This window comes from Falco punctatus (genome assembly GCF_963210335.1).
Source record: "Falco punctatus genome assembly, chromosome: 7".
NCBI classification, from domain to species: Eukaryota; Metazoa; Chordata; class Aves; order Falconiformes; family Falconidae; genus Falco; species Falco punctatus.
In genome coordinates this window covers 2318665-2345487 of record NC_137587.1, presented here as the reverse complement: position 1 = coordinate 2345487, position 26823 = coordinate 2318665, and the positions used below count along the sequence as shown (strand labels likewise).

Below are 26823 nucleotides of genomic sequence, written 5' to 3'. Positions count from 1 at the left end.
CTCGTAGCTGGTTGCCAGCAGGTCGGTGTCTTGTCTACCCTGGGATTGCGCTGTCCCTTAGAAGCCCTTTGCTCTGGGCTGTGTCGGGCAGGGTCCCGCGTGTGGCTCAGCCGATGATTGTCACCCCTGTAACTCCAGGGGCCTGGTTCAGTCCCCGGTTTCCTGGGATTCCCCTGGGGGGAGGAAGACCTACCTACAGGCTGCTTTTGCAGCACCTCATGTGGGCTAAAAGAGTTTGCGGAACGGCTGCCAGCCTGTGCTCGGGGGCTTGGCCGAGGGCAGAGGAGAAATGAAGAGATTAACTCGGCAAATACTGCTGTGCCACACTTAGTGAAGGGCCCAGGAGAGGCCTGGACAGCCTGGGCTGCCTTGTATCTCCTCTGCTGTCTTGGGGACAGTTGAGGCATCAGTTTTCCCTTGGCGGGGACAGAGCAGTAGCCAGCTGGTGGCACTGGGTTGCCCCCCAGTGCAGAGCTGGGGAGCTGGAAACCGCCTGGTGTGTTGGCCTCAAGTGGGCAACTTGAGGGACTCTGGGGCCGCAGGGGGCACAGCCTTCATCCTCAGCACCTGAAACAGGGGATGTAGTCCCCCACAGACACCCCTAATGGGCCACCACAGTCGGGGACCATGGGGCTTCGGCAGTGTGTGGGATCTGTGTTGCCACCTCAGCCGGCAGCAATGACCTGCAGTGCAAAGGGAAAAGCTGTGAGGGGGGGACTGCGCTCCCCTCGCTTGGGCTTTGAGCAGAGGAAGATGCTGAAGACTGCAAAGTGTTTGGCGGGTTTGCTGCTGGGGACAGGCAGGTACTGAGATGACATGAAGAAGGGGTTTGGTTTTGGAGGGGCCCAGAGGGAGGCACAGGGTCGTGGCGAGGGACCCGGGCAGGGAAGCAGCCCCGGAGCTGTGGCCGCACTGGTGCAGGGAAGGCTGCGAGCGGCTGGCGGGGCCTGGGCAGGGCCAGGCAGCCCAGGACCAGAACCGTGTGTAGCTGGAGGGGGTAGGCAGCAGTGCCAGGGTGGGGGCCTGCCCCCCCCATCCCCCCCACCTTCTTCTAACCTGGTGCTGGTGTTGGAGGGTGGCTCCTCTGTGACCTCACTGTGGAGCTGGTGTCGGGGTGCGCCATGCCGTGCTGGCTCCTGCTGCTTGCCCTGCTGCTGGGGCCTGCCCTCTCACGGCCCTTGCAACAGAGGTAATGGCATTTCCCTCACCCTCCTCCTCCTCCTCCCTGCCTCGGTACCTGCAGAGGTACCCAGGGCTGCTGGCGTGGGCTGGCACTCGTGGCACCAAGCCGAGAGCTGGCTGGGCTGGGTGGAGACAAGTGGTGCATGGCAGCTCTTGTGCCAGCATGGGTGAGCACCGTAGGGTCTCGGCTCATTCCTGCCCCTGGTTTTCCTCTGCAGGGCCAGCTACTCCATCCCCGAGGACTTCTCTGCTCCCCTCGAGCTTCCGCAGGAACACTTTGGCCTGGTGGATGGTACAGCAGTCTCCTCGCCCCTCTGAAACCCCTTTCCATGCACTCACCCCTGTGGTTGCCCTCAGCCCTGTGAGCAGCCCCGGGCTGAGCCCCGTCTCTGTGCTCCACCTGCAGATTACGGCATCAAACCCAAGCAGCCTCGCCTCAGGACGCATGTGGCCCAGAAGCAGCCGGCAGGGCTGCGCAGAGCTGGCAAAAGCAAGCGTGACGAGCTTGATCTGCTGGAGTACTACGACGATGCCCACCTGTGAGCCAGCGTGCCCCTGTGCCCACCGCAGCCCAGCGGAGGGGACACCCCTGCCTGCCCTCCGCTGCTGCAGGACAGTGTAGGTGTAGGAATGGCGAGGGGGTGGGGGTGTAAGGGTATGCCCCGGTTTGGGTGGGGACTGGAGCCGAGGACTTCCAGAGGTCCCCTTCTGACCATTGTACGATGATCTCTGGCTTCCAGGGATTGCAGCTGGGGCTCTCGGACCAAACCTGAGAAGCTCCAGTTCCCCTTGGGGGGTCCTACGGGAAAGAACGAGCCAGGGGCCAAACCCACGGCGGTGGGACGCAAACAGCACGGCAGCCCCGCTCCATGAACCATCATATTTAATAGTTGTTGCCATCACAGCAGATCCAGCTGAAGCACAGCGACCGCTGGCTGCAGGGTCGAGACGGGGAGAGCTCTTCTACCTCCCCGGTGCTTTGCACGGCTTCCCCGCAGGCTTTAGCCCTTCCCTGCCCCACCTGTGGCAGGCGCCCAGCTCTGCACAGGGGCTGAGCCCCACTGCCAAGGGGTGGCCCAGCCCTACCTCCACCTCTGCAGCTGGGGAAAGGGGGGAAAAGGGGCAAAGAGGCTGTAGTTACTGCAGGGAGGTACAGGGGGTATTTTTCTCTCTCCACAGAGCACGGATACAAGAGGGACAGGGGGGCAGAGGTAGGGGTGAGCTGTCACAGCTCAGCCTGGCTCTGGCAGAGGAGAATCCTGGGCCTCCCTTTGTCATCTCTGCCCAGCAGCCTCGTCCCCCAGGGCATGGCCTGCCCAGGGCAAGCCCATCTCCCAGGCAGGAGCCAGCGCGTGGTCTTGTTTGCTCTAGCTGCTGTGTCTTCATACTGCGCGAGTCCGACTCTGCCACTGCATTAAAAGTCACCCCAAAGGGATGTGACGGGAAGCTGGGCCATGGTCACAGGGAGGAGATGCTGTCACCCCAGCCTGCAGCAGGAAAGGGCGCGAGCACGCTGCTGCTCCCACCTCCACCGCTCACAGGCAGGGCACCCAGCGGGTGCTTTTTCAATAGAATAAACTAAGAGTATTTTGTACAATAAACACGATTTGTCCAGCCCTCCCCCCTCCCTTCCCCCCAGCCCCAGCCTGAGGAAGGGGAGTCACGAAAAGAGGTGGCGCTCCGTGCCCCGGGAGCCCTGCCCCGGGCCCACTCCTCCTCCAGGCTCAAAGCAGCTCTTGTCCATGCACGACACGGGGAAGGGGCACGACCGCAGCCCTGACTGTGCAGGAGGTGCCTGTGCCAGCCCCTACTCCAGGTAGATGTCCTCCGTGGGGCACGTGTACTCCACATACTCCTTGTAGAATTGCTGAAAAGCCCTCCTGCAACACAGCACCGGGCAAAGCTCAGCAGCGTCCTCCCCACTTCTATTCTCACCCTCACTCCCTCCTCTGCGGCCAGTGTGACCCCCAGCCCCCGTCCCTCCTGCGTTAGCACCCAGAGCTGCCACCAGAGCCACAGGGTCTCCATCCTTGCTTGGATCCCCTGCGCAGCGCATGACTTCCAGCCATCTGCCTGCGAAGCGCGGCGCTGGGACGTGTTCCAGCACTGTCAGGAATATGCTGCCCCTAGCCCTGTCAGCCCTGGCTCCCGCCCCAAGCCTCTCACATGAGGGAAGAGGCGCCAGCCTGGGGCCACGGCCAGGCCCCACACGTATGGGGAGGTGGCAGGACTCAGCCTGGCTGCCTCGTTCCTCCTGCCTGGCGGGAGCGCGTCAGGACTCACCCTACAGACTCCGCCAGTGGCTTTGTGGACTCCTCCGAAACAAAGACGTGGCAGGCAAATCTGTGGTCAGCAGGGTGCTTGGTGATGAATCCAAAATATCTGAGGGCAGAGAGAGGGGAGGTGACTAGAACAGCAGGCACAGGTACTGCAGCATCCCCTCCTTGAGCACAGGGGTTTGGGACCTGCACCCCCCACCAAAACCTCGTGGCCACCAGTTGCCACGACCCGTGCCCAGCACTGGGATGCAATTCTCAGCCAAGGCTGCTTTCGCATGAAGCTGCACCACTGGGCTCACAGGGGAATGGCAGCCTGCAGGACCGGGTCGCTGGGAAGCCTCCCCTTCCCTCCCCAGCCCAGTCGTGCTGCCCCCCAGGAAGGCAGCAACACCTCCGTGCTGAGCTGCAGCACCGAGAGCCACCCTGCACCTCCTCACTACTCACTTGTTGTTCTTTGGATGGTACCCACAAAAGGAAATGTTCTTCAGCTGGAAAAAATGGCTACACTTGTTTACCTGGTGGGGGGGAGAGAGAGAGAGAGAGAGACGGTCAGAACTTTCCTCCCCACCACGCCGGGGGCAGCTGGGCTCTGGCCCCTGGAAACCTGCACTGCGCCTCAGCAGTGGAGCCCGGTCCTGGGCTGGACCGGCAGCGGTTTTGGGATGGCCCCAGAGCACCTGCACGGAGGGTGCTCCTCCAGGCAGCCCCGCTGGCTCCCACCCCAGCTGCCCCCACGGGTCTTCCCTGCCGTGCTCAGGCTACAGGCAGCGCTGCTGCTCGGCCAGCACACGCGGCCCCTCTCCCGCACAAAAAGGCTCTCAGCAATACCAGCAGGTGGAAGGCGAATGGATAACTTAGAACTAAAGCCATTCAAGCCTGGACGTTCAAAAGGGTCCCAGCCGAAGACAAGAACTTCTTTATATGACTTTAAAGAGCAACTGAATTGATGGCAACCCCTAGATAGAGGCAAGACTTGCAGAAACCCCAGCCCAGCTCTCCGTCACGGCACTCAGAGCCAGGAACTACTCCTATCCCACAGCTGCAGGGCAGGTTTCCCTCTGCCCCGCGCCTCGCCGGGCACTGCTAGACTGCTTATGCAGAACGCTAATCAGCAGCCTGCTCTAGCCAGCTAAAGGGATTACAGGGCAGATCTGGAGGACACCACTCAAAATAGCAGCAGAAAGGTTTAGGAGCAGCTGACAGATTACCAGCACGGCTCAGCTAGCAGCATCCCAGCGCAGCGACGTGCTGGGCAGCTGCAAGGGCATCAGCTGGCAGTATGACCCAAAGCTGGGATCCTGTGAGGGATGGGGGACCAGGATGGTGGGCCCACAGCCCCGCTGATCACGTTCCTCACCCTCAGGTGTGGGGTTGAGACCCTCAGTTTTCATAGGCACACATGACCTGCAGCAGAGCGGGCAGGAGCCAGCTCACAGCAGCAGCCGGGGAAGGGCCAAGGCGAGCGGGGAGCGGAGCACTACCTTGCTGTGCTCCTTGGAGTCATCGGCTTTCACAGCAATCTTGACCCCACGCACGCTGATCTCCAGGACGCAGCTGGAGGGTGGGTTAAAGTGCACAGTGAGGCGGCGCGTGGTGGCAATCTGGGGGAGAAGACAGAGAGACAAAGCCCTGGGACTCATGAGCAGTGGGGGTGGCTCACCCCTTCCCCACGGAGGCTCTGCCCTGCTGCCAGGAGGAGCAGGCTCTCCTGCTCCCACAAATGGGGTGGGACGCTACCTTCTGCATGGCCGCACACAGCACGTCATTGCCCTTGTGATAGGGAACCTGCACCGAGCCAAGGAACTTCACCCGAAACTGGTCCACCCAGTCGCTGCTCTTGGCCAGAGCTGGAAGACAGAGCACGCAGCGGGGATCATCCCCAATGACCAGGCACGTGGGCTGAGCTCCACCTCCCCTTTCCATATTCCCACCCTGGCACATTTCCCTGCCCAGGGAAAGCTTCCTGCAACACCAGGTACCGGCTCCAGCATCACACCAGAAGCCGCCCATCGCTCCCTGCCAGGTGCCCAGCTTGGTCCTCCCTCCACCCCCAGGCTCAGCACCAGCCTCCACTCGGTGGAGAGGAGATGGGGGGACATCACAGGCTGCACGCAGAGGCTTGGTACCTGTTACATGGTCTGGGTCCTTGGTCACCTCGATAGCGTAGTAGGCAGGAAAAATGCCCCGGTCACCCGTCCGCATGTTGTAGGCTTCATACCAATAATCTTCTGCCTGCACCTCCACCAGCAAAGGATCGTCCACCTCCAGCTCCAGCTCATCCGCGTGGCGAGGCACAAACCTGGGAGGAGAGGCACTAGCACCTGGCCAGCCAGCACCGCTGCCCCTCTTGCCAGCACACTGCTGGGGCAGGGGGCATTGCAAACCCCACCGCCCGCCCAGGCTGGCAGTGCCCTGGGTTGTGTAATTAGCCACGGTGACCTGAGACGCTTTATCGGGGCAGGTTTAGGCTCAAAAGGTGGCAGCATCCTGGCCCCTAAGGCAAGGGTATCCCCTATCGCCCCACTGTCCTGGTTTTGCCTGGGATAGTTAGTTTTCTTCTCAGCGGCTGCTACTCTGCTGCATTTTGGGTGTCGTGTGGGAAGGATGCTGACAGCACCCTGATGGCTCAGCTGTTGCCAAGTAGCACTCACCCTAAACCAAGGGCTCTTCCGTGCTCCGTGCACCGCCAGCGCAGGGGCACAAGGAGCTGGGAGGGAGCAGAGCAGCACAGCCGACCCCAGCTGGCCAAAGGGATATTCCACAGCACAGAACGTCACACCCAGTATATAAACTGGGGCAGCTGGCCGGGGGCAGCTGATCCCTGCTGGGGGACTGGCTGGGCATCGGTCAGACGGGGGTGAGCAACTGCACTGAGCATCACTTAGGGGTTTTTCTGTCTTTTTTTTTCCCCTTGGATTTTTTTCCTCTCTCCCTCTCCTCTTCATTACAATTATTATTATTGCTGTTATTTTTACTTTATTTCAATTATTAAACATCTCTTATCTCAACCCACGGGTTTTACCTTTATTCCACTTCTCCCCATCCCACCTGGGGTAAAGGAGGGGGAGTGAGCGAGCCGCCACATGATGCTGAGCTGCCAGCTGGGGTTAAACCACAACAGCCACCCACGCTGCTCCCAGAGGTCCCGGCTGCCCTTGGAGGTTTTGCCCTCACAGCAGCCTGAGCAGGGCATGAGCTACGGGCAGTGGATTGGTCCCCAGGGCTTCCCACGCTGGAGAGGCTGGGCTTTGGGGTGGCTCCACCGCGGTGGGAGGGCAGCACCCGCTTTCAAGAGGCTGGGGACACCGCTTGCGCCCGCAAGCTCACCTGAAGACGGCACGGTGGGTCTGCTCCTGCTCCTCCCCATTGATCACGCAGGAGAACAAGCCAAAGGACTCCGCACCTGGGGACGAGGGCAGAGGGGGACGTGTCAGCCCCGCAGCCCAGGGAAGGACAGGCTGCTGAGGCTCCCGGGGGGCAGCTCGGCCGAGACGAAGCCACACGGTGCCACGGCAGAGGCAGGCACGGCTACAGCTGCCGTGTTGGTGCTCAGCGGTCCCCACTGGGACCACAGCCTCCCTGCGCCAACCCACGCAGCCATGGCAGCTGGTGGCACTGGCACTGTGGGACCAGCCACCCCATGGGAAGCCCTGCCTGCCGGGGCATGCCACCAGCCCTGATGCTCCTGTGGGCTTGGGGAGGACGGTGGCACTCCAGGAGGGATGCTGTCCCCCTGTGAGACCACCCAGCCTCCCCCTCAGCGTGGCCACACCTCGGGTTAGCCAGAAAAGCAGCCTGAAGCACCTCTGGCCACCCCCGCCTGCAGCTCATAAGGCTTTTCCAAGCCCCCCCAGCCACCAGGGACAAAGCCACGGGCCGCAGCAAGCAGAGCTGGGGCCAGTGTCCGCTGGTGGCTTGCCACCCGAGCGTGCCCTCAGCCTAATACCAGGGACGGGCAGGGCTGCCTCGGCAGGTGGCCACCAGCCCACCTTCCCCCGGTGCCCAGCACTCACTGGAGGAGCGCGCCCGGCCGCTCATGAAGACGTTGAGGAACTTCTTGGAGAAGTGGATGTCTGCCTCAGGGGTCGAGTCCTCGGAGAGGCAGACCGAGTCGCGCTTCAGTGCATCCTCCTCATACTCCTCACCAATGGCCGACTCGTAGGGCGAGGAGATGCAGTTGTCGTAGACAGTGGCCGAGTCACTCTCGTCGCTGTAGCCCGAGTAGCACTGCTTGAGGCTGACCAGCTCCAGCTGCACGTTCTCGTCCACCACCAGCGTGTATTTGACCGAGTCGTAGGAGAGGGCACTGGTGTCCGAACTCACCGAGGCTCTCTGAAGGTTGTGCCCTGGCCGGGAGCCACTGCTCCCACCACCGCAGGTGGCCCTGTGCAGGTTTGTCTTGTCAGGAGAGGACATGTAGTCCAGCACCTCATCCTCCTCGCTGATGGAGGGGTTGGTTTTCCCTGCCAGAGCCGAATAGCCAGAGCTGTCGATGTCGGAGCTGATGGACATGCGGTTCTCACTGGACTGCGAGAGGAACGGCTTGTCAGTCTCCAGGGGGTCCGAGTTCTTCTGCACGGGCGTCAGGTAGATCTCCTCCGTGGCCTCCAACCTCACGTCCGTCTGGTAGTGGATGCGGTCCCGGTGGGCCTCGGGGCCCCTTGCCGTCACCACCACCACGCTGGCACCATGTGGTGGGGGCCGGCTAGTGGCCTGGTGCTTCTCAGGTGGCCGGGACGAGGCAACGCAGGCAGGTGCCATCTGGGTGGCTGCTGTGCGCCGGCACGGGCTCTCTGTGGACGTGCCACGGTCTTTGGTGGAGGTTGTGCTGTTTTGGTGATTGACCTCATCACTCAGGCAAACGTGGTCGTGGGGAGGGGTCTGCTCACCTGGTGGGGGAGGAAAGCGGCATTGACAGCCCCCAGAGGGTGATGGTCCCTGCCAGGGAAGGTGGCCAGGGATGCCACACAGACTCAAGATGGACATGCAAGATGGAAAACATCCTTGTGGGATGTTCCCCCCAACCTTCCTCTCTGGTACCACTTACCCCAGGCTCTTGAGAGCCACGGAAGGGTGCAGGGAGCTGCCCCTGGCCAACAGCCCAAGGACTCACCCGTTTTCAGAGGGGATGACGACCGGGACACCCGCTCCTGCCAACTGTGCTTTTTCCCCAGAGAGTTGTTATTCAGAGTGTCCTGAGGAGAAGAACAAAGCCGCCTTGTAGCCCAAACAGTAAACAGCGCATGGCACGGCGGTGGCACCCATCCCTTCCCGAGTCCATAGTGCCCTGCTCAGCTCCCTCACCCCCTGGGCACATGGTGCTGCGGGGGACCCCCCTGCCAGCCCCACATCTCACCACGCCACTGCTGTGAGAGCTGGCGCGGTGGCCAAAGGGCCAGCCGGGAGGCAGACAGCTTGGTCTGGATGGTTGCACTCATCCACCCTGGGGAGACTTGGCTGCAGGAGCCCACGGATGGACAGTCCCGAGCCAAAAAAAAAAATAAATCAAGACCTGAGCCTGCCCGGAGCCCGCCCGTGCTGGGCGGCCGTGCCCAGGTCCCAGCCCCCTGGCCCTGCCTACCTCCCAGCCACCCAGTGTTATTAACTGGGGGAAGCCCCACGGGCCAGGGGCTGTGCTGCTGCCCAGCGGGGAGCCAGATACTGGACAGATCAGCGCCTGTTACTGGGGTCACCCCTGTTGAGTGTATATGGGGGTATACATATGCACACACGTATATTTGTACGGATACATACCTATACATGCACACAGACACGTATATGTAGTTCACCAGCAGACACCAATCCTGATCAGCTGGAGAGGAGAGGCAGGACCCGGCTGCCCACGCTCGGGCGATTGCTGCAGGTGCTGTGCCTGCCTGCCTGGCCCGGGGCAGCCGGCCGTGCACGGGGCGCGTGCACAGGGGAACGTGCACCGCAACACCCGGGACCAAAGGCCACCAGGTCCCCTCTAACAAGGGCTCTCCCGCAGACAGGGGACATGCCCTCCCCGCCTGCCTCAGCGGGGCACAACATCCCGCCTGCTGCAGCCCCAGCCCGGGTCCCCATCCTCTCCTCCACCCCAAAAAGCCCCCCCAGCCGCCCGCCCCCAGCCCCTCCTGCGGGGCACCGACTGGCTCTTCCCTGGCATTCTCCACACCGTCAGTTTTTGCTCAAGAACTAAGCCCCACTGGGACTCCCTGGTTTTTCGCACGGCCTTATCACCAGCCCGCAGCTGTCACCAGCGGGGCAGGAGCTGCCTCATCCTTACTCTGCTTCCGCACCTCTGCGTGCTGAGTGCCGTGGGGCCAGCACAGCAGCCAGCCAGGCTGCCTGCACCGCAATGCAGCCGGCAGAGCCCACCCATCCCACCCGTCCCGCAAGGCTGGGGCTTTGTAATGCCCAGCCGTAGGGCAGCAGCATTCCCAAGGTCTTAGAGGATGAACCTAGCCAGCCACAGCAGCTGCTTCTTCCCCTCTGGAAAGTTGGGGATGCTCCTCTTGCTGTTTCCAGGCCACCTGCCCAGGATGATGGTCACAGAGAGCCCAGTGGCAACTGAGACCTGACCAAGCTCATGAGGAGGGTCTGGAGGGGAGGGTGGGACGGTGCCCGGCAGGAGGAGGCTGGAGGCACGGCAGGGCTGCCCAGGTGGGCCTTCAAGAGGGGATGCACGGCCACAGTCACCTGCGGGAGGATGGAGCTGGGCAGGCCAGGAGGGCACAGGAGGCTCTGGCGCAGGCAGAGGCAGTTCTCAGGCTGATGCCCAAGGGATGCCCCGCACACCCTGTCCTCTCCTCGGGGCACTGCACGTGGGCAGGGAAAAACTGCCTTTGGCTAGAGGTAGCCATCCTGAAGGGGCACCCCAAGCACCTTTGAGCCAGCCTGTCCCTCACTAGATGCCACCGAGAGCATGGCCCTCCCTGGCCAGCTGTGCCCCGGCCCTGCTGGCCCCTGGCTCCTGCTGCCAGCTGTGGCGAAGCCCCCATCTCCCATTCCCTCAGCCCTGCCTGCGGCACCCAGTGCAGCCCCACAGCCCCCACCATGCCCCTGCGAGGGGACCGCCAGCTCCCCCTCCCCAGCCCACCACCTCTGCAACCCCCTCTGCCCCAAATGCCCCTCCAAAGGCCTGCTGCCACCCCTGGACATTGGTTGGGACCGGCAGCCTGGGAGGGGGGCCCTGCTGTCCCCCACCTCCCCAGCTGGATGTGGCTGCCACGTGCCACTTGCTTCTCGGGGTCCCTGCACAGGGTGGGACGAGGCTGTCACCGTCCCCTTGTCCATTATGCTCGGTGGGGCTCCCCCCGCCTCCCCAGCCCTGCTGTCTTTGTCCCCAGTGCCAGCTGCCCCCAGGCGCCCATCCTGGCTCCGTGCCTTCTTCTTCTTCCTCCTCCTCCTCCTCCTCCTGCCTGTGGCCTCAGGCAGAGAGCTGGCATCAGCTGCCAGTAGCTGGGTTGGTGACACCCAGCTCTGACTACTCCCCATCTGTCACCCACAGGGACACCTGCCCCACGCTTCATGCTCCTCAGCTCAACGTCACTGCACTGAAAATCCTCCTACTTGGCAGAAGGCACAGCTGAATGCAGGAGGGTGGCAAAAATAGCCCTGCGCATCGCGCACCTCGCGTGGCTCCGCGAAGTTTGCAGAGGAGATGGGGCAAAGGGACCCCAGCCCTGCTCGGAGGGTGCGGGGCACCCAGACACGCCTGCCCCGTGGATGGCAGCAGCCCCATGGCTGTGTGGGCAGGCAGTTTTGGGGAAAACCATCCAAAATCTCGTACAAATCTGAGCGTGAGTGAGACAACAGACCCCCCTCACCCTCCCAGCCACCATTTTGGGTGTTGCCGATCTGTCTTTCAAATTTTGCACGGGGCACTGACATTAATACCGCTTTTGCCTGCTGCTCAGGAGGGGAGGCCACTGTGTCCCCAGCGCCGGGCATGGGGTACCCGGTGTCACCATCCTGCCCGGGGCTGGCACTGTCCCACCCTGGGACAGCTGGAGCCCAGCCGGCTGTGGCCAGCGGTGCCAGCCCCGTGGTGCGGTGCCCCGTCCCGTCGCTCACTCTCCATCCCCACAGGGTCCCTGCCCCGCTCCCCCCTGCCCCACGGCTCTGCCGGGGGCACAGCTCGGTCCTGGCCCCTTCCCTCTCACCTCGACAGTGGCGATGGAAGGTCCCACCAGACCCCTAAGCCCCCCTATCCGCCCCTGTCAAACGCAGTGCCCAGGCAGGGGGGGCGGCCCGGCAGCGAGCGAGCACATCCCCGTGTGCCCCCGGTGCCCCCCCGGCCCGCTGACCGCTCCCCCGGCCCCGCAGCAGGGACCGGGCTGCGCCCGGTGGGGGGCAGGGACGGCGGGGGGGGGGGGGCGGCCGGGACACTGCCGGGCATCGCGGGGAGGGGCAGCGGAGCCTCTTCCCTCCGTCCCTCCAAGACAAAAGCTCCCGGCGCAGGGAGCATCCCCCCTCCCCCTCCCCTGCACGCACTCCCCCACCCCCCGGCCCAAGCTCACCTGGCTGCGAGGCACCTGCGGGAAGAGGTTCAGAGTTGTGGGTCGCTTCGGCCTGTAGACCTCGGTGGTCCCGGCCGGGGGCGGGGGCTCCTTCTGCAGCGGCTCGGGGGCCGTCTGCTCCTCGGCCGCCGCATCCCCCGCCGCGTCGATGAGATCGAGCTGGAGCATCTCGGCCTGCAGGCGGCTGGGCTCCCCGCGGGCCGCGCCCGGCCGGCTCACAGCGCCCTGCCGGGTCAGCGCTGCCGTCAGCCGCGGGGCGGGGGCCGCGGCCGGGGAGCGGGGGCGGCGCGGCCATCGCCCCCGGCGGCCTCTGCCCTTTAAAGGGGCAGGGATGCTATTCCCGGCGAAGGACGCCCCCCTGCCCCGGCAGCACCGGGCCGCCCCCCGGCGCGGGGGACACCCCCATCCCTCCCCCGGCGGTGCCCGTGGGTCCCGGCGCGCAGCCGCGCACGCCCGGGCTGGCTCTGAGCCGCCGAACGGCCGCCGCGGCAGGACGACCCCCCGGCCGGGCAGAGGCCCCCGCCGCCGGAGGCTCTCCGGGGGCCAGCGGGCTAGGCAAGACCCCCGGCTGCCCCTCCGCCGAACGCTGGGCCGGGGGAACGGCTGAGGGCCCTTCCAACCCGGGCTGCCCTAGAGACGGTGCTTGGGGACATGGGTTAGGGGCGGGCTGGGCAGTGCTGGGGTAACTGGTTGGGCTCGATGGTCTTAAAGCTCTTTTCCAACCTCAACGATTCCATGGTTCTATAATTCGATAATCCTTCCTCCCACGGCAGACCATGTCCTCGCCCCGCTCCTGCCCCGGCACCGGGGGCCCATACAAGCACACACCATCCTGCTGGGGTCTGGCCAAGCGCTGCCTGGGGAGGGTTGCTCAGACCCTGGCCCATCACACCCAAATATCCTCACGGACAGAGAACCCACCACCGGGCCGGATACCAGCACCCGCGCTGCACTACTACTACTTTTTCTCTCTCTGGGGTTGAAATTGTCGCTGCACACCAGGGAGAGGAGTCAGGCTCCTTCTTCCCTGCAGCCGTCAGGCAGCCAGGGACAGGAGTTACGTCCCCTCAGCCTCCCCATGCTGAACAGACCTTTTCTCACACACCCAGCATCTGCACTTCTCGGACCTGAAGCCATGCTGAAGGGATGCCCAATGAGCCGGCATCCCAGGGCTGGCTCTCCAGTCACCCCGTCGTGGTGGCTGTGCTCTGGCCACGGGCAGCCCCATGCTCCCCTTGAGCCCTTCACTCCTGAAGCAAGGTGGCCACCGTGGCCCTCGTGGCTGGTGAAGAGGCACTGATGTCCCCACGTGGCTGCAGGTGTTTAAAGGTCAACAGTTCCCTTCCCAAGCCATCTTCCTAGCCGTAACGGGAGCTTGCACATGCACAAGGTGCTGCAGCCAGCAATAACGGCTGTGGCTTGGCGTTAGCGAGTCGAATCCCATGGTTAGCAGCTGTTTGTGGGGACTGGAAAACTCCCGTCAGTGGGCAGAGGTGGAGAATGGCGTTTTTTTGCAGCCGGCGCTATCCATGTCTCTGGCTGCACGGAGGATGCCCCTTGAGCCGTAGGAGAAGCCCCTCCAAGAGCTCTCACTGCCACCAGCTCCTGACCTGCCGGACTGAAGGCAGCACAGGCATGGCTCTGACAGGCACAGCACGAACCTTCTCATGGGGGCTGTTTCACCCCAGTGTCCCTGCTGCAGTCCTGGCAGGTGCTGAGTGAGCCCCGGGAGGAGCGCTGCCATCAACACCCGTCCTCTTGAGGCTTTAAACATTTAACTCCCTTGGTTTAACACTGGCCTTCCCACAGTAAGTTCAGTGTTTCCGTGGCACCAGTTATCAGTGGCAAATCACATGGATTTTAACAAGGAAACCAAGGCACAGGAAAAGAACTGGGGGGAGATGCCAGTAAAGTGGTTTATATCGAGCCTGGGTAGGTGTATTCGAGTCAGCTGGTGACGTTCAACCTAGACTGCCAATGACACTGCCTCAGTGACCCTGTAGCTGTAGCCAGCACAAGGAAAACTCTCAGAGGAAGGTAAGTCCCAGAAGGATGCAGAAAAGCAAAACAGTACCGGTCTTGAAGACAAGCGCACCCTAGGAGGGATGTGCCATCCCAGGTTCAATAGCTAGGAGGGAACTACAGCCACTGCAGGTACTTGTTAGTGGCTGGTAGCAGGACAAAATGATTTTGAAACCACAGAGCGATAGCTGACCTTACCATCTGAGTGGGACCTGTGGTGACTTGCAAAGCGAGAGCAGGGACTCAGCCTTGGGAAGCCTTTCTGACTGGAAGGGCGCTGCCTTGGGAGCTCTCTAGGGACAAGTTAATGTCACCTAAGGCCAGCTTGAGAACACTCATGCCTCAGCACAGACACAATGTTGAGGTGACTTCCCAACGTCCTTTCAGCCTGTCGGAGAGACTAGGGCGTGTGGGAGAGCAGTACCAGTGCCCGAATCTTGCAGCAGGCTGTGCACAAGATGCACACCCGGACCCTGATGCAGTCACAGGGAGGCTCACACCTCCAGTACAGAGCCAGCCCTGGGATGGCCATGACACTGGCTTGCTCCTGCTGATGCTACCTCCAACCTGCACAGCACCATCCCAATGGCGAAGAATCCCAGTATCCAATGACTGGCCTCTGATGGTCCTGACGCTGTGGTCCGTGGGCCCTGGGGGGACCGGAGCAGCGCGAGCCTTGCTGCAATTGCAAGGTGCCGGGAGCACCCCTGGGAGCACCAGTCTAGTCGGGGGAACCGCCTGCATGGGGGCTGCCGCCGAGCCCAGCAAGGGACGGGTGCTGCTTGCTTCCCTAGGAACCAAAGGCTCCTGCAAGAGGAGCGGGTGATGTGCAAGGCGTTGCTTGAGTGACCCTGGTCCATACCCCATATGGTTGAGCAGGCAAAAGGCTCTTCCCTGCTCCCCAGCCCCTGCAGCCTTCCCTGCCAGAGGAGCGGCAAAACCTTCAGCTGGGAAAAGCGTTTTATGAGCATGGGCAAGCGAGGGGGACCTGCTGAGCAGGTGTCCCTGCTCCCTACCCCCCAGCCGTGACTGCTTTGCTGCCGGCTTCAAAGCTCCAGGAGCAGCCTCTCTGCCCCCAGCCTGGCACAGCCACAGCCGGCGATGGATCAGAGGCGGCTTCACAGAGCGGCCTTTGAAAAGTCAGCAGCCGCCTCGCTGCGGCATCCTGCGCTCCCAGCCCCCGGGGGGGCTCCCCCCCGCTCCCCACAGCAGCAGGTTGGCCGGCTCCTGGCAGCTGCTCCCCCCTTTGCAGCGGGTCCCGCCGACCTGCCCAGGGCAGCTGCTGCCAGCGGTCAGCGATGGTGAACGGCAAGAGGGAGCAGTCTTCTCATGCTGGAAAAACAAAGTAGGCTTTTTTTCTCCACGTATCTTCATGGTTGGTTCAGGCCTTTTCATGCAGGCTGTGAAGGCTCAGCACAGCCCTAAACCAGCTCCTTTCCTTCGGGCACTCATTTTTATGCTCTCAAGTATTTCCAAGAAGGGTATTTCTTACGTTTTGGGTTTGTGTGGGTTTTTTTTTTTTTTTTCTTCATTCCTGCATTAACCATTTTCTGGAGCTCCTAGAAAACAGATGAGGCACCGAGCCTATAATAACTGCAGCCTGGCTGTTTGCTGGGATCCATCTTGCTGAAAACAAGGTTCATCACACCGGGTTTCCAAGCCACCAAACCGAGGTCAAGTCCAAAGCAAAGGCCTCGTGCTTCTGTCACAGCTGTTCCTCTCAGTGCGCTGAAGTGGAGCACTTGCCCCCGCTCCCCCCAGCCAACCCCCTGCCCTGCTCTTCCAAGAGCCCTGAGGGCAGCTCTGCCTCTCCGCTGAGCCCTCCTCTCAGCCCACGCCTCGCTTCACTCCCAGTTTTCATTCACCTGCAACTTCTTGTTGAAATCACAGGTTTTTTCAGCCACGCTTGGAGTTATTCCTCATTCTGGGTACATGCTCTTCCTTCCCTGAGGTGCCTGGTCGGTGCACGGTTCCCTCCTGCACAAACATCAGCCTATACGTCCTCGCAGTTTCTCTGTGGCTTAGCCACTATTTTGGGAAAGCTGCTAAAATAGCCCACGATGAAATCATCTTTGTTTTTCCAAGACCAGAAAAAAGCCTCAACCCCCACCTCTGGGTGCTGACCTCTGCACCGGACGCCCATTCCTGCCACGGGGTTTTGCCACCCAGCATCTCTGCCAGACCCCCTGCAGCGCCAAGGTCACCGGCTGTCCCCATGCAGCAGCCACCTGCCCAGCCCTCCGGCAGGGTCTGTCCCCTCACTCCCTCCTGGTGCTTTCCTGCTCACCGCAGGGTTGCTGTGCCTGCCCACCTCTCCGGAGACCTGCCGCCGAGTCGGGAAGCTTGGATGCCCCCAGCCCCGCGGGTCACCGCGCTCCCCAGACCCTGCGTTCCCCCTTCCCTGGCGCTCTTCCCCCCGATGTGATCTGGCGAGCCTGCAGCTCTCTCTCACCCCGCATCCCTCACTCCATCGCCGGGCTTTCGCCAGGCACCTGGCACTGCAGGGGCAACCGGGGCCAACCTTCCATCCTACGTACCATGGGTGCTCTGCGGCACCGGGAGCTCACCATGGGCAGGGCACCAGCGCGGGGCCGGCGTCGGGCTGCCTCGCCAAGCCAGCCATCCCCACGTGATGCAATTAGCTGGCTGATGCCGGCTGCGGGTCATTACTGATTTGCTGGGCCCCGCACTGTGCAGACCCAGCCAAGCTGCTCCCTCTGGGCCTGGCTGATTCCATCAGGCAGATCCCACGAGCCCATCGCTCCGAGCTCGCTCCAGACGGCAGTTGGGTTGGAAAGCTCCCCAGGTCGCGCCTTCGATGCTTGGGATTGAAAGCCCCTCATCACCATTGCTGTCATCACTTTCGGTTCTGCTCCTCAGGCAATCCTCTGTGCCCCATATAAACCATTCAAACGTATTTTTAGTAGGCATTTAGTAGCCATCTGAGCGTGGCAAGCTTCTTCCTTTGCTGTGTTTATGAATAGCTCCTTGCTTCCCTGGGGGCAGTTTTGTACCCCCCTTCAGCCCCGGTGGACCCTCTGTGCACTCAGCCGTCTGTGCAAGGCAATCCTGAGCCCCAGGGACGGCGTGGGGCTCGCTGCTGGAGCCCGAGAAAATCCTCTGCCATGGGTCAGGTCTGCATCGCAGTTCAGGGGTGCAGAAACCCTCCAGTACACTGTTTTCAGTGGGTGAAGCAGTCCGTTTTCCCTCGACCGCAAGGAAGGGCCGCAGCAGCTGAGCTGCAAGTCCCCCCCTCCACCCTTATCCTCCCTGCCAAACCTCAGCCAAGGGCTGGCAGTCCGTAAAATAAAAACAAATCCTGTCCTAAGAGCCCGGGAGAACTGGGGCAGCTGATGGGAAGCATCCAGCAGCACACCCAAAGCCCCTGCCGGCCTCACCTACTGCAGGCAGGAGGATCTTCCCAATGCCCTGCCCTGGCTGCGGCTGTGCCCTCGTGGACCCCCAGCACTGGGTTGGCTTTTGGGTTTGCCTCCAGTGTTATCTCTCCTCCAGTGTCATCCCCCCTTCCTTCGGCGTACGCAGCCCACGAGCCCAGGCTCTTCCCATCCTAAGGTCCTGGCGCAGGAGGCAGCGGTGGCCGGAGCAGAGATGTGGAGCAGTAGCCTCATCTCCAGGAGCAGCTGAATTTCTGCTGGGAAGGTCCCGAATTAGACCAGGAGCACAGCAGGACGCACTCACCTCCCAGGGATGAGGTCTGCCTGTACCCTCCTGCCTGCAACGAGGGATTCCCAACATCACAAATTCACTTTCTAATTTTAAATCTGCGACAAATTCCTCTGCTTTTCCCCTCCTCGCTGGGTCGTTAGCAGTTTTGCAAAGGAAGTATTTCTCCTGAGGGATGAAAGGATTCTCAAACTGTCTGGTTGCTCCTCCAGCATTTGCATCCTTTTAGCATGAAACACACCGGCAAAATGCAGAATCCCTCATATTTCCAAATCCAGTGTAATTCTCAGTTTACCTCCACGTTTCTGTCCCCACGGCCTTCTTGGGCAGTTTGAATACTGGCGTGAACCCTGTTGGGGTCTCCACAACATGCCCTGAGGTACTTAAGGTGGATGGGAGACCCGCCTGCAGCATCTGCACAGGCTTCACAGCTCCTGGTTTTATTTCATCTGCTGCCTGCTGGGTTCAAAGCCACCTCCTCCAGCCCTGTTTCACCAGCCTTCAGGTCTCCTGCCTCCTAAAAGCCTGAGGACAGCTCTTGCTAAAGACAGCTAGCAAGTCAGAAGGAACACAGAGTGAGTAGAGGAGAGCTGCCAGCCCAGACACACCTCCAGACCCAGGGATGCACATCTTACTCAGGACCTTTGGTGCCACCTCACACACATCCTTGCTTCCCAAGGATGCTTATCGGGTGCCAGAGGCTCACTGGCCATCCCTCTCAAACGGGAGATGTGCCCCTGCTTGCGCTCAAAACCCTAGGCTCATCCCTGAGGAACAAACTCAAATCCCTCCAGCACAGTGGGAACCAAACAGCACCAGCTTTGAGGTGCTTTTCTGTCCCTTGGGTCTGGCTGGCTCAGGAAGGGTCTGTGCTGTGCCGTGGTGAGGCAAGGGCACTGCCGAGCAGAGGGGATTTGGGTTGTGGCAAAGGGCACCTTGAGGAAGCATCACTGGCCTGGGGACCTGGTGGTCCTACATGGGAGCTGATGGTCCTGCCAGCCCCACCAGCACTCTCTGCCCATCCCCATCCCTGTCCCCATCCCGCTTACCCGGGTGGCCAGGCTCTCCTTGCAGTGCAGGCTGATTCCACACTCATCGGTGATCTCAGAGAGGTCTTCATCCTCAAATTCCTCGAGGCTGATGTCGTGGGTGAGCCTGGAGGGAGTGGAGATGCTGTGATCACCCACTGCACAGGCAGGGAGCAGCACTGCCCACCCCAGGAGAGGGTCTCCCAGTCTTTACTGGGAAGAAAGACTGGGAATGGGGCTCCTTCCAGAAGGCATGGGTCTGTGCCCACCAGATGGCTGGGCTTGGCATGGTCTGTGGCTGTGGCGAGGCAGGAGGAGTGTGCCCCACACCAGCCTCTGCCCGACCGAAGACAGTAGGGATGTGCAGGTGGGAGAGCATGGGACAGCCAGCCCTGCCAAGGAGGTTCAGCTCCCACCATCCAAGGGAGGCTCCCGGGCTGTCCCAGCTGTGCACAGACACCCAGCGGGGTGAAGTCTGGGGTTACAGCGAGGGGACAGCTGGGGGTCCTGGCAGGGCACAACGGGAGGATGGACCTGCCGGGACAGGTGACCACACCAAGACCCACAGACCTCGCCAGCACTGCAGACCTGCTGGCCATGGCACCGCCAGACCCCGAGTCACAGCTGGGAGGGATGTCCCAGCCAGGTGCCTGCAGTAAGAGAGAGCAGTGAGTCCCTCCACCAAAAATCACCCCCTGGGATGACCACGGGCATTCCTGTGGCCACGTATCGGTGCTGCCTGCATGGCCTCAGGGGTCCCTCAGGGCTGGTGCCCCACAGGCTTATTACACCCCTTCAGAAAGTTTACAGAGATATCCTTCTAGTGGCTGGAAACGTGCTGATGAGCAGGCTCCTCGCGTGCTTGCTTGTGTCCCCGGGGGGGATGGCAAGGCGCTCCTGGCTCTAAACATTTCTCTGTGGTGGTACCGCAGTGCTCTCCACACTTATTCATTACCACAGGGGTAAGTAAAAGAGCCCAGCTCAACAGCCCTCTGCCAACGATACAACCCCACCACGTCCAGTCTGGAGCGACCACGGGCACAGCTCTCCATGCTGCCATTCCCGTTTGCTCCCAGCTCCTTGGGTTGGGAGATGCTTGGGGGAAAAGCGCCGCACTGAGCCCATCACCCTTCTCTGACTTGGCCTGCACCGTGGGGAAGGAAGGAAAAGGGGATTTTGCGACCTGCAAAGCTCCCACCCTCGCTTTAAGCATTGCTCACACACCCTGGGGCCCCATCCCAGCAGTGGCACCAAGCTGGTGCCACCGAGTGGTAACACCTCCTTTGTCCCAGCTCCCGGAGCAGGGAAGGAGCAGGAGAAGCCCACGGGGGAAGCAGCACCTCCCCTCCATGTTTCTGAGGACCCCCCCAGCGGTGGGCTCCCACGGTGGAGGTGGCCGGGAACAATCACGCCCATGGGGGCAGCACCCACAAGACACATGGGGAGGCAGGGACACAGCCTTCAGCACAAGGTGGGGTGTCCAGACCCCCCTTGCCCATCTGCTGCTGCCTGTGGGAGGGAGGGAATGCAGAGCAGGAGGCTCATGACGAGCCTTCAAAGCACAAATTGATTTCTTCTCTGGTTACGTGGGTCGCCAGGGTGGGACATCATCAGCCGCTAATGCTGGGGGCCTCGGCACGCCCGGGCGGCCGCGGGGTCCCAGCCGGAGGCACAGCCTTGCCGAGGGGCTGGCAGGGGCTCCCTGGCTCTGCAGGGCAGCTGGGAGGGGTGGCAGTGCCCCCTGCTTCGGGGAGGGGACAGGCAGCCCTGCCCGCGTTCTCGGGGACGGGGAGATGCTGTGTGGGTGCCCAGCACCAGCCCTGCCTGCAGATGCTGGTGCGCGACAGAATGCGGCCGGCCGCCTCTGCCGCTCCAGCGCCCGGCTGCCGCGAAGCTCCCTGCGCAAGCCGGGAGAACTTCGGGCTCGACTGGGTGCCAAGTTTGCTCCTGTCCTGCAACCATCGCTTGCAGAGAAGGGTGACATGCCCAGGGGCGAGGGGCTGCCCCTTGTCCCCCTGCACGCCCCTGGGACAGCCCCCCCTCCCCGAAGCCCGGCCGGTCCCCTACCATTTCTCCCACTGATCTTCCAGCCAGCTCTCCTCCTCGGTGCTCGACTCCATTTTCAAGGGCAGCTGCATTGAGGAGGACCCCCCTTCCCTGGGGTACACGCTCCCACCCCAAAAAAGACCCCCCAGGCCCGGGGCGAGGAGGAGGGAGGGGGATGACGACTGAGCCCCGGGTGCCCGCTGCCTCTCCGCCTGCCCCGTCGCAGTCTGTGGCTGCCGGCGCTGCTCTGTCTCCTCACTGCGCAACCTGGGGAAGCTCATTAAAAATAGATGGAATCAGCTGTCCTGGAGGGGAAAAAAAAAAAAATAACCTCCCCAGCTGAGCCAGTGCCAAGTCCCTGCACTCTGCCGGGGATGCTGACTGCCTCTGCCTGCCAGCCAGCCCGGCTCCTGGTCCTGCTCCAGCACCCACACCCCAGCACCCGCAGCGGGCACCCCGGCACGGACACCCGCACCACCCAGCCTCTGGTTCCACCTGCCCTTGCGGCACTGCTGGCCACGCTGGGGCTGGGGGCCGTGCCCCGCTGGCAGGTGCATCCATCCAGCTCCTGGCTGGGCAGAGCGGGGCTGCGCGACGATGCCAGAGCGTTTCCAGCACGGCAGGACTGCTGCTCTCCCGGCTGCGCTCCTCGAGCCGAGGGCAGCGAGGGCAGCTCCTGCACCCAGGGAAGCCCAGGCCCAGCTGGCACAAAGCAGTGCCAGGAGCGATGCCCCTTCCCCACCTGGCCCCCAGCCCCGCTCCCGCCTCAAGCAGGGCTGCCTGAGAGCTTCTGCAACCCCCAGCCCCCGTTAGGGCCAGATAGGCCCGTTAGGGTGAGCTGCTCTGCCAGCTCCCACCCCTCTTCTGCAGCTGAAGATCGGGATCTTTCCCAGGAGGGGCTGCTGGGTGTTGGCACAGTGGCCTCAGGTAATCCCCCACAACCCCTGGAGCCACTTGCCACTCGCCGTGACCCTCCATGGAGTTGTTCACCCCTCGCCCCGTTGGGATGGAGCCAAAGCAGCTCTGGGACAGAGGTGCCCGTGCCCATTTCAGGATGGGGGACAGGGCATCCCCCACCCCACCAGCTGCACATACACTGCTCCAGAACCCAGTGGGGTTGCACCCCGCTCCCCCCTACTGCAGGTTTGTCCTCCTGCCCCTCGCTGGCGCCCACCCCAGCAGCTCTCCCTGGCCCCCCAGCCCAGGGGCTGTGAGCGAGGGGTGCATCTCCCATCGGCCTGACCAGCACTGCCGGCTGCCTGGGACGCAGCTTGGCCCCTGGCCGGGCTAAGAGCCTTCCTTGTGTCTCCCTGGAGCACCAGCTGAGCTAACCTGTTGCTGGCTCTCCCTGTCAGTGCCTTGCCACCAGCCAATGTCACTCATGATACTGTGTTCGTTGTCTCTCAGCTCCTCGATAACTGTATCCGGGGCTCCATCTTCCCTATCAGCTCTGCCCTGAGGCACCTCGTCTGCTGGAAACCTCTTCGCTTAATGCGATGAATAAAGAAATCTCTATTGCTGTGTTACTCCTGCCTTTTTCTCACTCACATGGATGCTCCAGGACTTCCTAGGAGATACAAGGAAGGCTCTCTGCCACCCGCCCCACCCCCCGCCAGCTCCCTGTGATGGAAACACCCCTGCCTTTCTCTCTTGCTTCTCAAAGAGGATAAAAATACCAACAAAATGAAACAGAGAGCTCAGCTCAGCTCCACCATCAGCAGTAAAAGTCTGAGCAGGACCTACACGGGTATTGTAGCCAACCTCCCTCGCCAGCGGCAGCAGCGGAGGCATGGCTGTGTGCTGCTGCAGGTGGGCACCGTGGCACCGCAGGTAGGTGGGAGGTTGCCCCCGGCTGAGGGGGGTGAGCCCTGCCTCCGCAGAGGTTACAGGTGCGTGCTGAGCGGCACCTGAGGCTGGCAGCCCTGCCGAATGCATGAGAACGGATAAACTCGTGACACCCTGGAACTGCGAGCAAGGGAGCACACGTGGGTGCATGAGGGGGGGCAGCTGTTACCTGTCCGCAGCAGGAGCAGCCTGATCGCAGCCCCAGTAACAGCCTTGTAACCAAGCCTGGCTGCTCTGCCTCCCTCGGCTCCATCCCGCCAGGAAAATGGGGACTTACGGCATCTCCTCCCCAGCCCGCTGCCACTGCGCGGGACTCCCCATGCGGGGACCTGGCCAAGGCAACACGGCATGATGGAGCTGGGGGCTCCAAGGAGCCCGGCTGCCCGGGTCCTGCCCCGACACCGCTCCCAGGCAGTGCTGTGTGCCAGTCCTGCAACAAGCGGCAGCAGGAAAAACAGTGCTACCCTACACTTGGCTGGCCCTGGGGTTTGTCTTCCATCACCAGAGCCAGAAGGACTCTTTTATTTGACCCCTGGAGAAGGCACCTCTGTCTTTCCAGCAGAAGACGACATCCCTTTCATCTCCCCCCCCCCAAGAAAGCAGGAAGCCCCGCTCTGACACCCAGCTCATCGCCTCCAAACAGGCTCTTCTGGCAGCTCCAGGTGAGCACGGCAGGCACACAAAGCAGCCCATAGCGCCAGCATTGATTTTTGCCCTCAGCCTGAAGATCCTCCTTGGAACTTCCCAAGGAGATGGAGCGGGCTTCTCCCCCCATAGACCTCCTCCCCTCCCGAGCCCCCCCCAGTGGGACAGGAAAGGGCTGTGATTTCCCACAGGGCTCCCCAGGGAGTGGGGTAGCCCCCTATCTCTCCTGACCCACACCAATAACTCCCTAAGGATTTCCATCCCTAGGAGCCTGCCTGCCCCAGCAGCTAGGTGGATGCTCTCTGCCTTTATGAGGGAAACAGAAGGCGACAGAGATCGGTTGCGGGACCCCCACCTAGGTCCCAGCTACCTCAGAGCTGTGCTCCGGGGGGCAGCGGGGCAGGCAGTACTGCGAGCGCTGCAGGGCCCTGCACCCCAGTTGTGCCAGTCCTCCCTGCCCCTCTTATACTGGCCAGAGGGACCCCATGGCCTGAAGCACCAGCAGAGCTGCTTGGCAGGGCAAGGAGCTGCAGCACGGTGTCCCAGAGGGATGCCAAGCAGACCCGCGCAGCCCCGGTCACAAGGCTTTGGGAGGCTGAAGGACAGAAGAGAGGCTGGATGAGAACAACTTTTTTATTGCCGTCTCCTAAAATGCTGCTGTTCTTGTCATGGTGAGCAGCCATCTCTGGAGGTCCTCCTGGCTAAAGGAGGGCTCACCTCACCATGCTTCTCCTCCCACCTCTTCTCAGACAACACCAAGCCATCACCAGCAATGAGGACACGCCAGCCCACCAGCCCTAGCCTCTTCAAAGCTTCAGACCCCTGCCCATCGGGCTTGCTGGCCAGGACCAAGTCCTCTCTTGACTCAAGCCAACCGATCACCCAACGCTTGTGCCGGCGTGTTGCCTCTCTGGGAGCTGGAAGAACAGGTGAATGTACCAGAGGGCAAAAAGCTGCAAGACCTCATCCTGCAGGCAGCAGGCTGGGGCAGCGCTCACGCAGGACCTCACCACCAGCCGCGCACTGAGCCTTCACCCCAAGCCATGCTCATCACTGCTGGCTCCAGCTTGGCCACGGGGGATGCCCCCCCACTGAGCCCCCACGGCAGGGACGCAGGACCAGCACCCGAGATGTGCCATGTAACCCAGCCTGCAAATATTTCACAAGCAGGGCTCCCTCCTCACACGATGCTCCCCACACAACACCACCTCTGGGTTGCTAGACCGTGCCCCAGGCTCGGGAGCATCACCGGCATCTCCTTCCGCTCCAAGGCTCACACCATGAGCTCGGCGCGCAGGGAAGATCTCGCACCCGCCGCCTGGACTCGCCAGCTTTCCGCATGGCCTCCCCTGCCAAGGTGTGTTCTTCCCTGGGGCACAGGCTCCTTTTCCAAAGGTCTGAGGCATGGCAAGAAGCAGTACCTCGTTCGCTGCCCTCCCGGGACATCACTGTTTGCTGGGGAGCAGGAGGGTGCCCAGGGGACAGCCACTGCATCCAGGACGGCAGTGAGCCTGGCCCTTCCACGGGGCTGGAGCCGCTTGGCAGCTCAGCCTCTGGCTCCTGGTTCAGTGGCCAAGCTCCTTCTCCGTGGTGGACATTTCCAGAGGCAGCATTTCATGGCTTGATTTGCAGGGTTTACCCAGCCATGTTGCAACAGCTCCTAGCAGCTCTCGCAGGCAGCACTGCAATAGGAGGCAGCTGCCGAAGCCCTGGAACCACCCGGTAAAGGGGCTGATGGAGCGAAGCCCCTCAGGGGTAGATGGCCTGAACGCCACCACGGCTCGGCTGCACCTGCCGGCTGCCTAGCAGGGACCCACTGGTCCCCAAGGCCCCTGGCTGGTCCCCAAAGCCCCTGGCTGGTCCCCAAGCCCCCGGGTCCAGGGCCTGCCGGAGGCAGCCGTGAGCTTGGCTGCGGCCCCAGGAGCAGACCAGTTCCTCCTTTCCCTCCCCAAAAAATCTCACCGCCCAAAGCAGCCGGCACGGCCCCCCTCTGCCCAGGCAGCTGGCCCGCAGCACCCCTGGGTGCTAGCGGCAAGCAGGGAGCAATGGCTGATGCTGGCACAGCCGCCAGAAGCAGCGAGCGAACACCACCGGGCACCGCACCCGTGGGCAGCGGAAGAGCTCCCTTACCCAGCGCATCCCTGTCCTGGAGCCGCTGTCAGTCAGGGGGCTCCGGAGGGTCCAAAGCCCCCAGCCATCCCTGGCCTGGCCCAGGCCGTCGGACGGCCCGTGACCAGCCTCGCTGGGTTTCGGGGGAGACACAGCCCCCTGCATCCCAAATCGATGGGAGCGCTTGGTATTGCTGGGAATATCAATTCTGGCACTCTCCCACTGCCTCCCTCGGGGTTCCTGGTTCGCGGGGGGGGGGGGGGGGGGGGGGGGGAAGCGGGAACGCCTGGGATTTCTAGGAAAGGGCTAGAAAAAGGCTTTCCTGGGGGTGGGGAAGGAGATTAAGCTTTTTTTTTTTTTTTTTTTTTTTTTTTGTGTGTGTGATGATAAGGTGGTTGAAGAGGAGATAAGACAGGTAAGGGGGTGGGGGAGGGGGACATAGGGCCAAGCAGGGGGCTGGTGGGAGCTGCTGTGGTATATGGGGTGAGGGTCTCATGGCGGGGTGGGGGCTGGCTGAAGCAACATATGGGGTGGGCGGGCTGGGCAGCGATGGGGGGGGCTGGAGTGATGGATGCGGTGGGGGCTCAGCGGTGCCGGGGTGGGGGGCAGCAGGGATGCGGGGGGCAGCAGGGATGCGCAGGGAGGAGGCAGAAGCGCTGGAGGCGGCGGGGGCCCGGCCGTGCGATGCGGGGGCTGCAGGGATGGGGAGCGCTGCCTGGGGCGGGGGGCAGGGGCAGCCCCGCGGGGGTCCCGGGGGTCGGAGGGCGGCCGGTACCTGAAATTGGGGGGTGAGGCGAGGTGCAGCCCCAGGAAGGGGGAGGAGGCGGGCGGGGATGCAGCTCCTTTCTCTCGCTCCGCCATTCCGTGGCTCTCTCCATGCAGGCGGAGGGCGGGCGGGAGGGAGGGAGGCAGGGAAGGAGGGATGGAGGGAGGGGGATGCTGGCGGGGAGGGACATACCTGCACCGGGGCGGGGGTGGGGGGTGGGGGGGTGAGCAGGGGACGCGGCCCGGGGTCTCCTTGACGTGGACCCCGGCGGCAGCTGCAGGACAGATGTGACCGCAGCTGGAAACGACACCCCGCACCCTTGTCTCCTGGGAAACGTCGGTCCCGGCGGGGCAGATGTGCCCACAGCTGGAGGCAGAGCCCCCCTCTCGCCGGACAGATGTGGGGGGACTGGCCACACAGGGCCGCTTGCGGGGGTCCCCTCCGGGGACGTGCCTGGAGGCTGCAGGAGCAGCAGCTACAACGGGGCTGTGTCCCCCCCCCGCAGGTTTGCAGCCCCAGGCTGGCAACAGGTCTGGCAGCCCCAGCACAAACCCTCTCCCCACCGAAGAATTGAAGCAGCAGCTTATACATGCGCTCCACAGGCACAAGGTGGGGGAAAAAACCTGCGTCTGGAGGCTGCAGGTCTCTCCCCTGACAGGCAACCCCGCTCCTGCACCCAGCTGTGTCCCAGGGAGCATCGCACCTTTGGTGAC

The 26823-nt window shown here is 62.6% G+C and overlaps 3 protein-coding genes across 5 annotated transcripts in view; 2 read left to right on the top strand and 1 right to left on the bottom strand.

The window, feature by feature from the left end:
• Nucleotides 1–26823, top strand: part of PEX16 (peroxisomal biogenesis factor 16) — a 105617-nt gene that overhangs the window by 6507 nt on the left and 72287 nt on the right. The gene's annotated exons all lie outside the window — the stretch shown is intronic.
• Nucleotides 123–2404, top strand: FREY1 (Frey regulator of sperm-oocyte fusion 1). Its single transcript, XM_080395964.1, has 4 exons — nucleotides 123–1189; nucleotides 1401–1474; nucleotides 1589–1800; nucleotides 1923–2404. The coding sequence occupies exons 1-3, from the start codon at nucleotides 1122–1124 to the stop codon at nucleotides 1723–1725; spliced, it is 279 nt and encodes a 92-aa protein (XP_080252090.1). The 5' UTR covers nucleotides 123–1121; the 3' UTR covers nucleotides 1726–1800; nucleotides 1923–2404.
• Nucleotides 2049–26823, bottom strand: MAPK8IP1 (mitogen-activated protein kinase 8 interacting protein 1). 3 transcript variants are annotated; one of them, XM_080395914.1, is made up of 12 exons: nucleotides 26120–26823; nucleotides 18648–18826; nucleotides 11966–12204; nucleotides 8575–8656; nucleotides 7475–8350; nucleotides 6789–6864; nucleotides 5588–5760; nucleotides 5199–5308; nucleotides 4943–5062; nucleotides 3906–3976; nucleotides 3466–3564; nucleotides 2049–3062 (listed from the first exon to the last, which is right to left on the bottom strand). In XM_080395914.1, the coding sequence occupies exons 1-12, from the start codon at nucleotides 26806–26808 to the stop codon at nucleotides 2990–2992; spliced, it is 2787 nt and encodes a 928-aa protein (XP_080252040.1). In that variant the 5' UTR covers nucleotides 26809–26823; the 3' UTR covers nucleotides 2049–2989. The 3 variants fall into 3 exon arrangements, with proteins under 3 accessions (XP_080252040.1, XP_080252038.1, XP_080252039.1); XM_080395912.1 differs by having other exon boundaries at nucleotides 11966–12190; nucleotides 18721–18826; XM_080395913.1 differs by lacking the exon at nucleotides 26120–26823 and adding an exon at nucleotides 20767–23711 and having other exon boundaries at nucleotides 11966–12190; nucleotides 18721–18826.

What these genes read in the sequence shown, in the direction of transcription:
- FREY1 (XM_080395964.1), top strand. Translation starts at nt 1,122, where the DNA reads ATGCCGTGCTGGCTCCTGCTGCTTGCCCTGCTGCTGGGGCCTGCCCTC. An exon ending in TCACGGCCCTTGCAACAGAG is followed by an intron (nt 1,190 to 1,400) that starts GTAATGGCATTT and finishes TTTCCTCTGCAG; the next exon opens with GGCCAGCTACTCCATCCCCG. An exon ending in ACACTTTGGCCTGGTGGATG is followed by an intron (nt 1,475 to 1,588) that starts GTACAGCAGTCT and finishes CTCCACCTGCAG; the next exon opens with ATTACGGCATCAAACCCAAG.
- MAPK8IP1 (XM_080395914.1), bottom strand. Translation starts at nt 26,808, where the DNA reads ATGCTCCCTGGGACACAGCTGGGTGCAGGAGCGGGGTTGCCTGTCAGG. An exon ending in CGGCCGGGCGCGCTCCTCCA is followed by an intron (nt 6,865 to 7,474) that starts GTGAGTGCTGGG and finishes CCTCGTCCCCAG; the next exon opens with GTGCGGAGTCCTTTGGCTTG. An exon ending in ACCCACCGTGCCGTCTTCAG is followed by an intron (nt 5,761 to 6,788) that starts GTGAGCTTGCGG and finishes CTCTCCTCCCAG; the next exon opens with GTTTGTGCCTCGCCACGCGG.